Genomic DNA, 17,367 nt, shown 5'->3' with positions numbered 1-17,367 from the left:
CGTCTCGTCAGGGCAAAGTGCTTACCGTAACAAAAAATTTGCCATACTCCCCTTCTTTGGCCATAAAATTGTACATATCCGCTGCAAGTTGATCCTGGGTAAGTGGAAGAGAAGATAGGTCATTGAAGAAAAATGAGGTGAAAGAAAATACGAATTGATCTGTGAGCTCCTAGAGCAAACTGTAATGAAACAGCTGCAGATTAAACGTCCATCAACTCACTGGTACAATCATACACAGAGATAACGAAAAGAATAATCAAGCTTATTACGGACTGACATGGAAAGATCTCCAAGGTTTATTATTAATATGCCTTGTTAAGAAGCAAAGCACAGAGCACTACTTCTGGTATGGTATGTTACTATCTGGGTAAAAAAGGGAGAGGAAATATTTTTATCACCATGTTTGTATAAAAATACCCCTAGGGAAAAAAGCAAGAACTTAGTAACAGTGCTTACCTGTTGAGAGCAGTGGAAATTAGGAGGAGGAGGAGGACAGGGGCAGAAGAAAGACTTTACTGTATACCGTTTTATACTTTTTATATTTGAACTAATGTAAATAAATTACTTACATAAGAATTAAATAATTAGCTTAAAACTGATAGACTGGGCAATTGGATATATCCATATCTCCAATTTTCATATACATATTCATATATATACATATATATTTTTTTAATGTACTACCTTCCGTTTTGGATTGGCCTCTGTATCTGGGAAAGTAAAACATTTCCCTGAGAGTTCACAAATAAATATAGACCTGCTTTCATGAGGGTCTGAACTTTGAGTTGATTCTCTGTGTGGTCCAGGAATCCTCGAACTGAGAAAGTTTAGTTTAAAATGGCTTGGTAATACTCTCTGGGAGACTCACTCCTAATCCCCAGAAGTCCCACAGATAAAGTCCCTCTTAAAATGAGCTCACAATACAAAACTGCAAAACAACCCACCATAAAGGAAACTCCCACCACTCTCATAGAGAACTTCAGAAAACAGAATTAACTAACAAAGACTTAAAATAAGTATATATAAATGATTAAAAGCATTAAAAAATAAATACTAAAAAGAATAATGCACTATCAAAAAAGGCAGACTTGAAGAATTAGAACTTTAAAATGAAAAATATAGTCAACAAAATTCAAAATTCAACGTTAATTAAACAGCAGATCAGACATAGCTAAAGAGAGAATCAGTGAAACAGAACTTAGATCTCAGGAAATTACCCAGAAGTTAACATAAAGAGAGAAGGAAATAGAAAATATTTTCATAAGTTTTTACCATTTGACTTTCTGACAAGCTGTGGTATGTAAGTTAAAAGAAGTCTCTCTCTCAAAAAAAAAAAGAAGAAGTCTCTCTTTGGGCTTCCCTGGTGGCACAGTGGTTGAGAGTCCGCCTGCCGATGCAGAGGACGTGGGTTCGTGTCCCGGTCTGGGAAGATCCCACATGCCGCGGAGTGGCTAGGCCCGTGAGCCATGGCCGCTGAGCCTGTGCATCCGGAGCCTGTGCTCCGCAACGGGAGAGGCCACAACAGTGAGAGCCCCGCGTACCACAAAAAAAAAAATAGAAGTCTCTCTTTTAACTTAGCCTATAATGCACCAGTTCAAACCCCCAAACTACTAGACAAATTTATATCCAATAAGGAGCCACTAGCCAAGATCTAGGTTAGACCAGATATGAAGAAGACTGCTGCGTAAATGACACTGGCAAAACTACAACTCTTCTGAACAAGAATAAGCCAGTGCAAGACTTTTGTCAGAAGCATTTGTGTGATTATCATCTTTTTAAATGTAAAGGCTATGGCATGACTTTGTGAGTCCAGTATTAATTCTTACCCACTATATTATTTTCAACAAGTCATTTTACTGCAGTTAACTGTCCAAGGTTTGCCATCATGAAAAGTGAATTATAGCATGACCTGAATAAACTAAAATAGAGCAGTCTTAATGCTATCTAGTAGAATGTGGAGACCATTATTGGAAAATGATGAATAATAAGAGGAGGAAAAGTCTCAGGCAATGATCCTAAGATTCACCAAAGACCTGTTTCTTTACCACCTCAAATAACATTTGGAATAAACATTTATCTTTGTAGATAGATGCATAGAGAATAACCACCTAGTCTGGAATTTAGATTATGAGATACAAATTTTCATTTCTTCCAAATTAGAAGCCAATTGTCCTAGCAACATTTTAAAAATAATCCTTCCCTTTTCTATGGATATATGATGACCCCTTTACTATATATTCAACCCTTAAATATAACAGCATTCATTCCAGAAAACCTATACAATTCCATGGATCTATTTTTGTGCCTATTGCACATTGTTTTAATTGCTGTAATTTTATGATACGTTTTTATAGTTTCTCCTTTTATTCTCCCATTCTTCATTTTAAATAAGCTTAGACGTTTTTGTCAAGTTTTTAAAAATATCCTACTTGAATTTTTTTCAATTAATTATTTTTTTCTGCATTGGGTCTTCATTGCTGTGCGTGGGCCTTTTCTCTAGTTGCAGAGAGTGGAGGCTACTCTTTGTTGCGGTGCGCGGGTTTCTCATTGCAGTGGCTTCTCTTGTTGTGGAACACAGGCTCTAGGCATGTGGGCTTCAGTAGTTGCGGCATGTGGGCTCAGTAGTTGTGGACGGGCTCTAGAGTGTAGGCTCAGTAGTTGTGGCACACGGGCTTAGTTGCTCTGCGGCATGTGGAATCTTCCCAGACCAGGGCTCGAACCCATGTCCCCGGCAGGTGGACATTGGCAGGTGGATTCTTAACCACTGCGCCACCAGGGAAGTCCCTGAATTTTATTTTTAAATAATGCTTTATTCTGAGTATAAAGTAATGTAGAGTCTTAGAAAATAAAGAAAGAAGGAAGAAGAAAATAAAACCTACCTTGAATATCATTCAGGGAATCCTAATAGGAATTATGTAAAACATTAAATAATTTGCAATATTTGACCTTTCATCCATCACTTGGAAAAACCAAAAGATTGATTTAAGTACATATTCATTAGGGAATTCTCCTACCTTGCACTGTTCTACTTTATTTCCAGCTTCATCCATCTCTTCCTTTAGGGTATCTATTTTTGATGGAAGCCCCTGAAAGTTGGTTGCTGAAGATTTGTGAGCCTGGTTCCATCTGCAAAGCACAGGCATAGCCATTATTTGAGAAGCAGCTGTATATACTCAACCTTATGGAGTTAAGGACCTAATGGAGACAGACTCATTCCCCAAAACTGATTCTACCTGGGACAGGTATCAGCACCTAGGATGGCAGCTTCTCTGGAGTTTATCCTTTAAGAATGGAAACGGGCAAAGGTGACACTGGCTTCCCGCTGTGATGGGACTGTGGTAGTGCTGAGAGTAGCTGTCTGCTCTGAGCAGAACTGGCCACGCCTTGTCCCATGCAAGCCCAACTGCTGCAAATCAATCCGTGGAACCCCTTCCCCTACTGTCCAATCTTGGGCTCTTACCCATCAAACACCCCCTTGTTCTCTTGCTTTGATCTAGAATGTTCCCTGTGCCACTGGGGGTCAGTTGCTGCTCTTCAGGACCCCTTATAACACCGCCTACTACCATCCTGACTTGTGATTACTTTCAGTAAGTGAAAGCCAGAACTTCAGTCATGGAGCTAGTAATTGATAGCTGTGAAAGCATGTTAAGAATTAAAATCATTTGTAAGGATAAATACTAGTATCTAAGCAAATCTGAAACATAATGTGGAATGTTTATATTCCCTTCCTAAATAAGTCAAAAGGACCCCCTCCCCCCAAATTATACTATAGCAATAGTCGGGGGAAGTGAATGGGGAATAATAATCTAAAACAATTTCTATTTGGTTTTCAAGTGTGTTTTGACCTTCTGTTTAAATACGGACATGCCTGCTATGGCAGAAAGTTCTAGCACTTTATTTATTTATCTTTCTTAAAGCCTTTACCTTTCAGACATGACAGAAAAATCTTACAGGTACACATGGAAAAGTAATACATGATCACAGTTGAAAGTGAAGACAATCTAGTCAGAAAGCTTTTACTCCTGTCAGCTAACGTTGAAGCTCAAGTTCTGAGTATGACATGCTGCGGGGCTGAAAGCAATGGGAATTTGCCTTCTTCCTCTCCCTCTCCTTCAACAGGATCCACACCAACCTCCTCACAATCCTTCTCAAGGGCAGCCATGTCCTCACGGGCCTCAGAAAACTCTCCTCCCTCCATGCCCTCACCCACGTACCAAAGGCATGCTTGGCATACATCAGGTCAAACTTGTGGTCCAGGCGAGCCCAGGCCTCAGCGATGGCTGTGGTGTTGCTCAGCTTGCACACAGCTTGCTGTACTTTGGCCAGGTCTCCACCAGTGGGAGGCTGGTAATTAGTGCCAACTTTGAAGCCAGTGGGGCACCAGTCCACAAACTGGATGCTTGGTCTTGATGGTGGCGATAGTAGCATTGACACCTTTGGGAACCATGTCACCATGGTACAACAGGCAGCATGCCATGCATTTACCACGGTGAGGGTCGCATTTCACCATCTGGTTGGCTGGCTCAAAGTAAGCATTGGTGATCTCTGCTACAGAAAGCTGTTCATGGTAGGCTTCCTCAGCAGAGATGACAGGGGCCTATGTGGCCAGAGGGCAGTGCGTGTGGGGATAGGGCACCAGGTTGGTTTGGAATTCTGTCAGATCAACATTCAGGCCTCCATAAAATCTCAGGGAAGCAGTGATGGAGGACACGATCTGGCTAACAAGGTGGTTAAGATTCGTGTAGGTTGGGCACTCAATATCGAGGTTTCTACGACAGATGTCATAGATGGCCTCATTGTCTACCATGAAGGCACAGTCAGGGTGCTCCAGGGTGGTGTGGGTGGTGAGGATGGAGTTGTAGGGCTCAACTACAGCTGTGGAAACCTGGCGGGCTGGGTAAATGGAGAACTCCAGCTTGGACTTCTTGCCATAATCGACAGAGAGTTGCTCCATCAGCAGGGAGGTGAACCCAGAACCAGTTCCCCCACCAAAGCTGTGGAAAACCAAGAAGCCCTGAAGACCTGTGCACTGGTCAGCTAGTTTCCGAATTGGGTCCAAGATGGGGTCAATGATCTCCTTGCCAATGGTGTAGTGACCTCGGGCATAGTTACTGGCAGCATCTTCCTTGCCTGTGATGAGCTGCTCAGGGTGGAAGAGCTGGCGACAGGTGCCAGTGTGAACTTCATCATTGACCGTGGGTTCCAGGTCCACAAACAATGCCCTGGGCACATGCTTGCCAGCGCCTGTCTCACTGAAGAAAGTGTTGAAGGAGTCATCTCCTCCCCCAGGAGTCTTGTCACTTGGCATCTGGCCATCGGGCTGGATGCCATGTTCCAGGTAGTAGAGCTCCCAGCAGGCACTGCCGATCTGGACACCAGCCTGGCCAACATGGATGGAGATGCACTTACGCATGGTGGCTACAGGTCAGCAGGCACAGGCAACAGGAGTGGATACCGGGTCCCGGTTACCGTCCTCAACAAGCTAAGAGTCGAGGTTAAGTAACGCACTCTCTAGCACTTTAAATTTAAACATGGATATGACATCGACGCAGCATGAAAGCCCATGTTAGCAACTTATCAAGCTTCCCAGATGACTGCACTGCCCCCAGAATGCTGTGCCCTGCCCTCGTTCACATTGCTGTCGTGACGCACTTCACAGCAAGGCTTCAGTAAATCTGCGGAAGCCGGCGACGGAACGAGCGTGGACTTCGGAGTCTCACAGGCTGAAGCCTGAAGCTCGGTTCTGCCTTCATTAGCCGTGTGACCTTCGGCAACGGCCTCACCTCTCTGTGCCTCAGGGTGTCTCATCTGTCAAACTAAGGAAACAAATACCGTCTGCCCGGCAGAACAGTCATGAGCAGCAGAAGAGAGGATCAATATGTATATGCCTGCGTGTGAATATGATCGATTCCCACTAATGTTAGCTATCACCATTTTCCTCCAGGGAAAAGCCACAGGAATAAGTCAAATAAAGAAGAAATATTGATCGGTTTCAGTTTCTCTAATACCTACTTTGATTCGTTAAGTGAACAGGACCATGAATGCAGGACCAAGAATCAGTGCTGAAATCTCCTCTGGGATACATGTGCTGCAGATGTAAGATTCCTGGCATCTATAATATCGCTCAACCAACTCCAGCAAGAGCGCACTCACGGCCTTGTTTAATTAACTATTAGAACATTTTTCCTTATCTTCAGCAAAAATCTACCACAGCGGGGCCTGCACTCCCTGATCCTGGTTCTGGCCACAGGGCTCTAATCACACGTGTGCGTGTGACAAGGAGACGGCAGACTCTGCGTTCAGAATCCTAGCCCTGCCGTTTATTATGTCTAAGACGCAAAGCAAGTCACAGACACGGCATGTGCAGGTGCCTCCAGTGTCTGTACAACAAGTCTCCTCTCAAAGTAGGGGGTGTCACGTAACCTCCTAACCTCTGTCCCCTCCAACTCTCACTGAAGGGCCTCTGCACTTAGTGTCCAACACGGAGCCTGACCCACAGCAAGCACCTACTCAATGTCTGCTGAAAACACAAGTGGACAAATGAATAGAGATCGCTGGGAGAATCGAAAGAGCTGACATATCACATACGTAGTCTGATATCTGGCACGTGGCAAGTGTCCAGTAAGTGGTGGCAATGATCGTGTTCACCATGTGCTAATTCCTAGATGTCCCTCTTATCATCTCAACTTTTCTTAAGTCAGGACATGTCTTACCAATTGATTTGTACACTTAATAAAGTGGTGTTTCTATTTCATTTTCCCCCCAAAATCGGATATTAAATCACTGGTGCATCTGACACTCAGCGACATTTTAGAAACAAGGAAATCTGCAATAAAAGCATCTGACACGGGGCTTCCCTTGTGGCGCAGTGGTTAAGAATCTGCCTGCCAATGCAGGGGACATGGGTTCAAGCCCTGGTCCGGGAAGATCCCACATGCCACAGAGCAACTAAGCCTGTGCGCCACAACTACTGAGCCTCTGCTCCGCAACAAGAGAAGCCACCGCAATGAGAAGCCCAAGCACCACAACCAAGAGTAGCCCCCGCTCACTGCAGTTAGAGAGATCCCACGCGCAGCAACGAAGACCCAACGCAGCCAAAAAAAAGCATCTGACACGTAGAAAGTTAGTAAATGATCTCTGTATCTCCATTTATTTGCCAAACATAAATAATCATGTCTACTTCACAAGAGTGCAATGAGGATTAAAAGAGTTAACGAAGCAGGGCTCAGCAAAGCCACTTGCTTTTGTAAATAAAGTTTTATTCGAACACAGACTTGCTCATTCATTTATGTATTGCCCAGGGCTACTTTTATGCTACAACAGCAGAGCTGAGTAGTTGGAACAGGGGGCATCTGGGTTGCAAAGCTGAAAATATTTAGTACCTGGCCCTTTACAGAACAAGTCTGTCAACGCTTGTATAAGGTATGAGAAAGGATGGGGCCCGTGGCAGCTACCTCCCTACTCCTCTCATATGAGTCATTGATACAAATGCCCTCACGGATGGAGCTGAGGCTGGAGCCCAGCCACGGAGCACTACAGACGGGTCATCTGACATCAGCCCTCTGGGATGGCTACTAGGTCTTACTTAGCTCCTCCCTGTTGAGCACAGCATTTCTTGATTGTGAAAAACGATCCTAACCACACAGGTGTTTTTTGACACAGTGGGACGCTTAGCAGCTGCTGAGATCACAGATCTATTTATTCCTAAACTCCACTACTCCAAGGACAACGCTCTTAGAACTGTCTGCCACCACTTCTTCTCCCCAGAATACACTTATTTAGGTTTTTTTTTTCCCCTGTCTCCTTTCACTGTTGGTTGACTAAGAACAGGGTGTTCTAACATCATCCTGCTGCCATGCTTGGGAGAATGAGGCCTGAAAGCAGGTGTAAGTAGGCTGTGACTCAGTCTGTGAGTCAAGTGTGTGAATCTGTGATGACGTCTGTTTTGTGCACCCGGTGGTCTTTATCCGTGTTGAGGAGGGGGATGGTTGCTGGGGATGTGACAGAAAGCCGCATTATTGGTTATTTTTCACAGCTTTATCTTACCTGGCTCTGACCGAGTCCCAGTCTAAAACCAATCTGGCGAGCTGCTTCCTCTGTTTCTGGATGTTAGGAATCTCTACCTGGACAGAAGAACACACCACATATGAAATGGGACGAGCTTCGCGGTTTTCAGTTTAACCTCTGAAAGTGCAATCTTTATTTACCATTTTCTTTTTTTTCTTAGGCAAAGGATTTTGTACCCTCAACTTACTCCCCTTATTTCCAAAAAGAAGTGTATGTCAAAGCCACTGATTATTGTTAAAGTTTCAGACACAAGTGAACCTTTCCCCACCCATCCCCCACCAAAGCACCCACCTCTGCTATGCCGTACAGAGGGTCCACGATCTCCTTCTCGACAAAGACTTCATGCTGAGAGAGTTCCAGAGCCAGCTGATTCTCAGCATCTCCACACGTCTCCAGCATCTTCCTTTAAAAACAAGATGCCCAACAACAAACGTACGTCCATTAAATCTGGCACCAGATTCCCACACTGAGCCAGCTCTGCTCTCCATACGATGGGAACGCATTAGGGCGCTATACAATAGAGACCTGAAAGTACTATAAACTTAGGGCGTGAGTCCACAGACTTGTGCTTTAAAATGAACAAGACTGGGCTTCCCTGGTGGCGCAGTGGTTGAGAGTCCGCCTGCTGATGCAGGGGACACGGGTTCGTGCCCCGGTCCGGGAAGATCCCACGTGCCGTGGAGCAACTAGGCCCGTGAGCCATGGCCGCTGAGCCTGCGCGTCCGGAGCCTGTGCTCCGCAACTGGAGAGGCCACAACAGTGAGAGGCCCGCGTACCAAAAAAAAATAAAATAAAAAAAATAAAATAAAATAAAATGCACAAGACTATCTCAGGTATAATTTGTGTGTATGCGTGCAGATGTGTGTAAACAGTGAGGTGAGAACTCACTGAAAGATTAGGTCCTCTGGTCAGGTGAAAAGCAAGTATTCTCAAAAGTACCCTGAAAATCTTTTAAATCATATGTAACGTTTATTATACTATACTGTTTTCTGTCTGCTAGTTAAGTCCGGCCTAGGCAGTGTCCTTCAAAGAACGACAGAGCATTGTAGGTCGTGGAGCATGGCAGACCCTGGGAAATGGGCTGAAAAGTCCAAAGGCCATATCCAGCTGGGAAAGGAGGGCCCATGTTACAGCAGGAGAGAGCAGACAGGATCAAAGGACACTGGCCTTGTAGAGAAGCAAGTAGAAAGAAAGGTCAACCTTCCCTCTTACAATGAAAACAGCTTTATTATTAGATTTTAAACTTATTTATGTAATACATGCTCATTGTAAAAAAAAAAAAAATCCACATAATTCAGAAAAGGCACTATGTTGAGACAACCTCCACTGACATTACAGTGATCATCTTTAAAAGAAGTGACTTTTAAGGACTAAATGGGACTGGTCAGGGCTTATAAATCTGAGTCAACACCTGGCCCACAGAAGGGACTGAGTTCTTTACATCCAAGCTCAGCAGATTAAATAATTGACCTTATCAATTACTTTTGTTATTGGCCCTTTGTATCATCTATCCTTGCTTCTACTAAAAGGAAGATTCTCTAGCATCCCAGTGGCCTCCCATGGGGCCTCAGCCTCTGGTCACACATGTGGCTGCCATGTACACCACCCAGCCATCCACCTCTACCAACCCACATGGCTCTCTTTCTGAAATAGCCCAACTCTTACCCCAGGAGAGAGTCTTCTAGCTGAGTTGATGCTTCTTGCATATTCTGAGCGAGAGCTGTCACAGGCAGTTTTTTCTGGAAGGCAGAAGACAATGCATTTTTTTTTTTTCATTATAATTGACACCCATTCTCAATTACCTACTTCAGATCTTCAGTCACTGGTTTCTCCTCCAGGTAAAGTGCACAGGTAAGAGATATCCTGTCTGGGTTCAGGTTCTGGCCTCAAAGGTATGAGTTGTGTGACTCAAGCTCTGTGTCAGTTTCCTCATGCCTGGAAATTAGGGATAACAGTGCAAGGGTCCTAGGGCTGTCCGTTGACTAAAGGAGATATTCAAGGTCAAGTACCCCAAGTAAATGTATCACGTAACGTTTACTGAGTACATGATAAGTACTCAGTAAATGTTAGCTGCTATTATTACTGTTGTCGTTGCTATTACTATAATTACTATAATCAAGAGCGTACTATGAGCCAGGCGCTGGGGACGTAAGACATACACCGTGCCCTCCGATTATCATGACAAACAAATGTGATGAGGCGCTCAATTTTAAGAACTTTTGCTAGAGTACTCATTCTTAAACTGGCTCTTACATTGGCTGCAATCATAAAGATTTAGATTTAGTTAAAGATCTGAAAATATCTAGCTGAATATCCAAAAAATTAAAAAAAAATTTTTAGGCACCAAGTCACTCATTTTCCTATCAGAGATTTGTTTTTCAGCTGGAAATGACTGTAAGGATCATCTGATTCATGTTCTAATTGTGCAGCTGGGGAATGTGAAGCCCAGGGGGATTACATGGCCTGGCCAGGCGCCCCGGTGAGGGTGCAGAGCTAGACCTCGGTGCTAAAAGCCCAAGCCCCGGTTCAGAGTCTGTCCGTGACTAGCTAATGGCTTATCTCAGAATATAGGCAGAAGAGGCCTGGAAAGTAGCATGTGGGTTGGTTGTAACACCACGATCTGCCAACAAAAAATGCTTTCATTGCTGCGGTACCCCATGTAATTTTGCCTTCCCAGTAGAATGGGAACTGATGTCAAAGACCTGGGGTCCACCTTGCCGTGGCATTGCTCTGCCTTGACCTCGGGCATGTCACCTGCCTTTCCTGCCTTCAAAGGGCTCCATCTGTTACACTTCTAAAATATCTCTGGAAGGCTGTACAAGAAACTGCTACTACTGGTGGTCCTGGAGAGGGGAACTGGGTGCCCGGGGAACAGGGCTGGGAGAGACCTCATGTTACGTTCTTTTGCATATTATCGACTTTGCCCATGTAGCTGGACAGCCCATTCAAAATGGTACACAGAAACTTAAAAATAAATAATGAACAAATATATTTACCCATCTCTCCTCCCCCTCAGGTTATGTTCAAATAAATAAATAACAGGCTTCATCTGCCCCACAAGGAGACGTTCCCAGCTTCCACATTAATAGACCAGGAAGATGTGAGAAAATGGGCAGTGCGCTTTGATCAGAATAGAGGATAATTCATCCTTTTACTTATGCTGCCTTTCTAAGGGAATTTAATGTAGGATAAGTGCAGTAATCAACAGAAATATACTTTGTGCAACTCTGGAGCTCTATGGCAAAAAAAAATCATAAAGAGAGGAGTTTACTTTGACAAGTATCATTCAAGTGCCCAGTTGTAACTAACCTGTGGTTTCCATGCCCTGACTCCAAAGCATCAACAATCCTGGTTCCCGATGTACAGAAATAAGGACATTCTGCTCATTTAACATTTGAGCTGATTAATGAACATGCTGTCTAGCAACATCAAACTCCTCCACGGAGAGGGCTGAGGGCTTCCTAATTTATAAAAGGCATGCCAGCTGCACGAAAAGAAACAATTCCAGGTCTAATATGAACCACGACATAAGCTATGCCATGTCAACAGTTTGGGCTGAGAAGGCCACCTGCCCTGTCTCTCTTCCCTCCAATTCTTGCCTCTTCACACGCATGGGAGCTTCTGGTGGGGCTTTTGCAAGGCTCCTCCTGTACTTTCTAGAGCACGAGAGACTGCCGACCTCTCGTGGTCACCTATCATCTATTCCATGGCGACTCTTCGTCCCACGTGCAGAGCGTAGACAACCTCTGAGCCCTGTCTTGGGCACTTTGGTTCAAGGCTGGAAAAGGAAGCCTAAGGCATTAGGTTTTAGAAATGAGGGAGAGGCACCTTTGCCCCTGTTGCCTGGAATAGGCCCATCACCTGCCACTCATTTTCCTCCTTTACAGCTAGGCCACCACCTTCACCAGGAAGCCTCCCTTGACTACCCCTCTCCTCCTCTGGTGCCCATTCTTAGTCCTCCCATAACACCCTGTGCATATTTTGTTTAGTATGTTGTTTTTATAATTATCCATTTGTGGAGGAAGCCTCCCCCACCAGGCTATGAGCACTTTTTAAGGGAGACACTACATCGAATTCATTTTATAGCTCCAGCACTTGTACATAGTAGGTGTTTGATAAATACTTAATTTGTTTGTTTTTAATGAATTTATGTGACACCTGGGCTGTGTTTCAAAGCAGACCAAAGGAACAACAAGACAATCTGTGTGAATGACAATGGCCTACAGCATGAATGGGAGGAAGCGGGAGATACTGAGACTGATAAGGGAAATGTGATGAGATTATGAACGGCTGAAGTCACCTAAAGCGCTCGGACTTTAGGATATTTTGTACGGCACAGAGAATATGGCCAATACTTTACAGTAACTTTAAATGGAGTGTAATCTATAAAAATACTGAATCATGATGTTGTACACCTGAAACTAATATAATATCAGTCCACTATATTTCAATTAAAAAATAACAACAAAAAAAAGAGCTTCGATTTTAACCCAGGCAATGGGAACTAGCCATCGTCCCTGCCAGAGCATCAGTGGTATTATGGGATGCTTCCTTATGTGGAACTATCCCTCCAGCCATCTTGGTCCCCCTCCAAATGCCAGTAGTGTCCCCCAGACCTTATGGCAACCAAAAAAGTCTCCACACATTTCCAAATATCCCCAGGAGTGTAATTCTGGTCCCTGTTGAGAACAACTAAGCTTAAGATTTTTTTTTTTTTTTTAGGCAGAAGGATGACAAGATCAATTTGTATTTCAGGAAACCATCTCTGGTGATCAGGTTGAAGAAAGGCTGGAAAAAAAGGAAATCAGAGGCAGGAAATGTAGCTCAAGAGGTGACTGCAACAGTCCAGATAATGAGAGGTAATCAGGTCTTGCATTAGGTGAAGGTGGTAAAGATGGAGCAGAGGTGAGAAATTCAAGAAACAGTCACAAAGAGAATCACAGGACTTGCTAATCAAGCAGCTACGGGAGGCTGAGGATAAGACAAAAGGGAGGGCTTCCCTGGTGGCTCAGTGCTTAAGAATCTGCCTGCCAATGCAGGGAACACGAGTTCGAGCCCTGGTCTGGGAAGATCCCACATGGTGCAGAGCAACTAAGCCCGTGAGCCACAACTACTGAGCCTGCACTCTACAGCCCACGAGCCACAACTACTGAGCCTGCGTGCCACAACTACTGAAGCCCGCGCGCCTAGAGCCCATGCTCCGCAACAAGAGAAGCCACCACAATAAGCCCACGCACCACAACGAAGAGTTGCCCCCGCTCGCTGCAACTAGAGAGTGCCTCCGTGCAGCAACGAAGACCCAACGCAGCCAAATAAATAAATATATAAATATATTAAAAAACAAAACAAACACATGCCCTTCACTCATAAAAAAAGATAACCTAACTTGCATACTAGGGTGGATAGAATCCAAGAGTCAACACAGAAGAACTGGTTACGCGTGCTAAAATAGACAACTACGGGAGGAAGTTTTTTGCTTCGTTGAAAATGGTTTACAAGTGTCTGAATAAACACATTAGTTAGGCGCCATGAGAAGAGAGGAGGCGGCCCAAGGAATGTGATGGCGAGAATAAGGAGATGAAGGGCAGAAGCTTAGGAAACAATATTAAAAGGGCAGGCAGAGCAGAAGCCATGGCAAGAGAATGCAAAGGGGCAGAGGGGGCAGGACCAGTGGATTGGGCCTGGTTCTGATGGACGGGAACTGCAGCAAGCACTCCTGGCATCGGAGGTGCATGCAGACTTCTGCTCCTTTGATACACATCACTGCGGAAACTATGTGCTGTGCAAGAGAGGAGTAACCCTGTTGTCAAGTTGGCCAGAAATGTGTGTAGGAAATATAAAAGGAGGGTGACACAGATCGTCTGCACAGCAGCTCTTCCTTTTGAGACATCTAGTGGCAAATAAAACAATATGGGATGGGCTTCCCTGGTGGTGCAGTGGTTAAGAATCTGCCTGCCAATGCAGAGGACATGGGTTCAAGCCCTGGTCCGGGAAGATCCCACATGCCGCGGAGCAACTAAACCTGTGTGCCACAACTACTGAGCCCGCGCTCTAGAGTCCGTGAGCCACAACTACTGAGCGCGTGTGCCACAACTACTGAAGCCCACATGCCTAGAGCCCGTGCTCCGCAACAAGTGAAGGCACTGCAATGAGACGCCCATGCACCGCAACGAAGAGTAGCCCCTGCTCACCGCAACTAGAGAAAGCCTGCGTGCAGCAACGAAGACCCAAAGCAGCCAAAAATAAAGAAATTTAAGAAATTTAAGAAAATATATATATGGGAAATCATAGCTTCCCTGTGTGCCATGGAAACTCCCACCTTAATGTTATATGGGGGGTCAGGGTATGCTCGTAAGCTGGGAACTCATAAAACTAAGGGCGGAACTGCCTGACGAACAAAGCTGCTGTGCTCTGCTGGTGGGACACGGGGACCTGGACGCTCTGAACATACCCTGGAGTAGACATTTGATTGTTTCCTAGAGCCCATCCTTCCTGAGTCCTCCTAAGGACCTATCCTGGTCTCAATGGAGCCTATGAGCTGGAGGTAGGACCACAGCCCATGCTCTGGGGTGAGCTGTGGTTAGCTTATGCCAACCAGCACGTCCTGTCTCCTCGCCCAACCTCATCCCTCCCCGCAGTAACTGGTTGTGGGTTGTGGGAGGAGTTTGTTCAGTAATGGAGAATGTGACTCAACAAGATCAATGCAATGGGAAGGGATTTCTACCTGCCAAAAGTATGGAAAAAAGAAGTCTTCTCACTCCATTAAGAAAAACTACTGGAAGAGACGCTCTCTATTCCTGCTGGACGTGCACAAGGAAGTAGGTAGCCCATGAGAGCTGCTGGTAGCCAGCTTGCAACCACGAGGGATAAGGCAGACACTGAAGAAGGCCGAGGGGAGAGAAGGAGAGAAGGAAAGAAACTGGGGTCCTGGTTTACATCACCGAAAGCCTAGCCCAAGCCTTACCTGGAGTCCATCCTGACTACTGGACTTTTCAGTTAGTACGCCAATAAACTCTACTTTCTCAGTCACTTTAAGAGAGGCTTGCAGCTTTCTGCCATCAGAGGATTCCTAACTGATGTGTCCATTCTCTTATGATGACACATCTCTAAAAGCACCTGGAGAGAATTCAGTGTGAATATGGCTTTCGGCTCAGGGATGTCTTAAGCACAAAAGAATGCTATGATAAGGCCGGTGTCATGAACGTGAATGTCGATACAAGGTACAGGTCTGCAGGCAAATCTGCTGATGCCGCTTGGGAAAAATCGACTGATAGAGGGAGAAGAGCCTCTCAGAGACGGGGCGAGAACCACGGCTCCAAGTCCACCCGGTACTCACGTGTCTCCTCTCGGCATCGGTGCCGTGCTGCCCCTGGAAGCAGGCCACCAGGCGCTTGTGGGAATGGTGACACATGGAGCGCACTGTGTCCAAGCGCCGCTCGATCTGACAACACAAAGACAGATGAGCCGTTGGCAAGGCTCAAGACCAACGCAGCCTCTTCCTCCTGCGGTGTTTGCATGTAGGCAGGAAAAAGCATCCTGCCGTTGAATTTTTCACTTGGATGGAAATGGAAATGGTTCCCATGCAGCTACCCCAGGGCTTCTCACTATGGATACGTGGGCTGGAGAATTCTGGGTTGTGGGCAGCTGTCCCGTGCATCATCAGTAGGTTTACCATCATTTCTGGTCTCCACCCACTAGATGCCAGTAGCACCCAACTCCCCTCTTCGTGACAACCAAGACTGCCCCCAGACATTGTCAAATATCCCCCTGGAGGGCAAAATCACCCCTAGTTGAGAAACACTGAGTTTTCAGATCCCTTAAAGGCTGAATTCATGTCCAGGGGTAGGGGACAGTCCTGACTAGAACTTGCTATCAGATAAGTGGTGACAAACTCACACACTACAGCACCAGCAAAGTCCCAGGTCCAACCAGCAGAACTGCAGATGAACAGCCTAAGCCCAGCCTCAGGCCCAAGGCCAAGTGGGAGAGCCACAGGGACATTCAGCTCTCTCCTGCACATGGCAATGGAGCCCTCCACACACGGTACAACAGACAGAGAATCAAAAAAAATGTTCCACAACTAAAACTCAAGATCAATGTTTTCAACATTATTCCTTATTGGGCTTGGGGTGGTTTTTTTTTTTTTTAATAATAAACCTCTAAAGCAGAATGGACAGCCAGCCGTAAGAAACACTGACTTAGGGGCCCACACATCACGATTAGCTTCCCAAAATATTATTGCTGGGATATGGCTGTTTATGGCAAAGAGAGCTGCTTTTTACAGGAAGGAATGCCAAAAATGTGTATTCTGATGACTCATTAAGAATGAGGGCAGGCCCTTAGGGATGCTTTCTATTTTAAAGAAAAATCAACAAGTTCAAAGCAGAATACATTTTTACCCCAAAACATTTTACCCAATGAGATGGTTTTGTGCCTCTTTCTCAAGCAGGCCTTCTTCAGATCCAACCAAGGCCCCATCCCAGGACCCCGATCTGCAGCCACATTTATTTAGGGCCAGATGCCACATTACTTGCCCCAAATCTTATAATGACCCGATTCTAAGACATTGGAAAACTAATACACATTCTTCATTTGCCACAAAAGCGGGGGGGGGGGGGAGGGGAGAAAACCCCCAAAACTCCATTTCACTTGATTCCAATTTCCACTAGAATGTAAAGTCCGAAGGGATAGGGCCTTGGTCTGTTTTGTTCACAGATTTATCCCAAGTGCCTAGATCACTGCCTGGCCCAAATGGAAGGTAATATTTGTTGAAAGAACAAGTATATATATTGTATATACCCTGCACAAGGTATTAGAAAAACAACAGTAAGTAAATTGTGGTTCCCACCCTCCTGGGATTCACAGCCTCCTGGGTAAACTCCATACAAACAAGATAAAAAGGCAGCCTCTTGAACTGCTCTACCAGAGATCTAAGAAAAGAGGCAGGAGAAAGAGCAAATTAAGGGAAGTCTCACATCAGAAACAAAGTAATCTCTGTGGGGGCTTCCCTGGCGGCGCAGTGGTTGAGAGTCTGCCTGCCGATGCAGGGGACGCGGGTTTGTGCCCCAGTCCGGGAGGATCCCACATGCCACGGAGCAGCTGGGCCCGTGGGCCACGGCCGCTGAGCCTGCGCGGGAGAGGCCACAGCAGTGAGGGGCCCGCGTACCGGAAAAAAAAAAAAGAAAAAAAGCTCTGTGGCTTGTGACAGTGGTAATCATACCACCAAATCACTAATATAATATTTAGCCCTCACTACGTGACGGGCCCCACTCCCAGGGCTAACCATGTTTAACCCATGAA

The 17,367-nt window shown here is 45.4% G+C and overlaps 1 protein-coding gene and 1 pseudogene across 5 annotated transcripts in view; both read right to left on the bottom strand.

Annotated features, from left to right (window-relative positions):
* The window catches only part of ARHGAP17 (Rho GTPase activating protein 17), a 90,150-nt gene that overhangs the window by 35,498 nt on the left and 37,285 nt on the right, over positions 1-17,367 (bottom strand). For 3 of the 4 annotated variants that reach the window (XM_082669662.1, XM_082669665.1, XM_082669664.1), the window contains exons 3-8: positions 15,404-15,508; positions 9,733-9,806; positions 8,359-8,470; positions 8,047-8,123; positions 3,015-3,126; positions 26-94 (exon numbers count right to left, since the gene is read on the bottom strand). In XM_082669662.1, the coding sequence (XP_082525788.1) occupies positions 26-94; positions 3,015-3,126; positions 8,047-8,123; positions 8,359-8,470; positions 9,733-9,806; positions 15,404-15,508 (549 nt within the window). The remainder of the gene's footprint in view (positions 1-25; positions 95-3,014; positions 3,127-8,046; positions 8,124-8,358; positions 8,471-9,732; positions 9,807-15,403; positions 15,509-17,367) is intronic. The other variant, XM_082669663.1, reaches the window with a different exon arrangement.
* Positions 4,043-5,413, bottom strand: LOC309832207 (tubulin alpha-1B chain-like; annotated as a pseudogene). Its single transcript has one exon. The product of its transcript is annotated as a tubulin alpha-1B chain-like (transcript).

The sequence above is a fragment of the Grampus griseus genome (genome assembly GCF_964374135.1).
Source record: "Grampus griseus genome assembly, chromosome: 14".
Taxonomy (NCBI): domain Eukaryota; kingdom Metazoa; phylum Chordata; class Mammalia; order Artiodactyla; family Delphinidae; genus Grampus; species Grampus griseus.
Note: the sequence above shows the minus strand (reverse complement) of the source record. Positions and strands in the feature narration are given on the sequence as shown.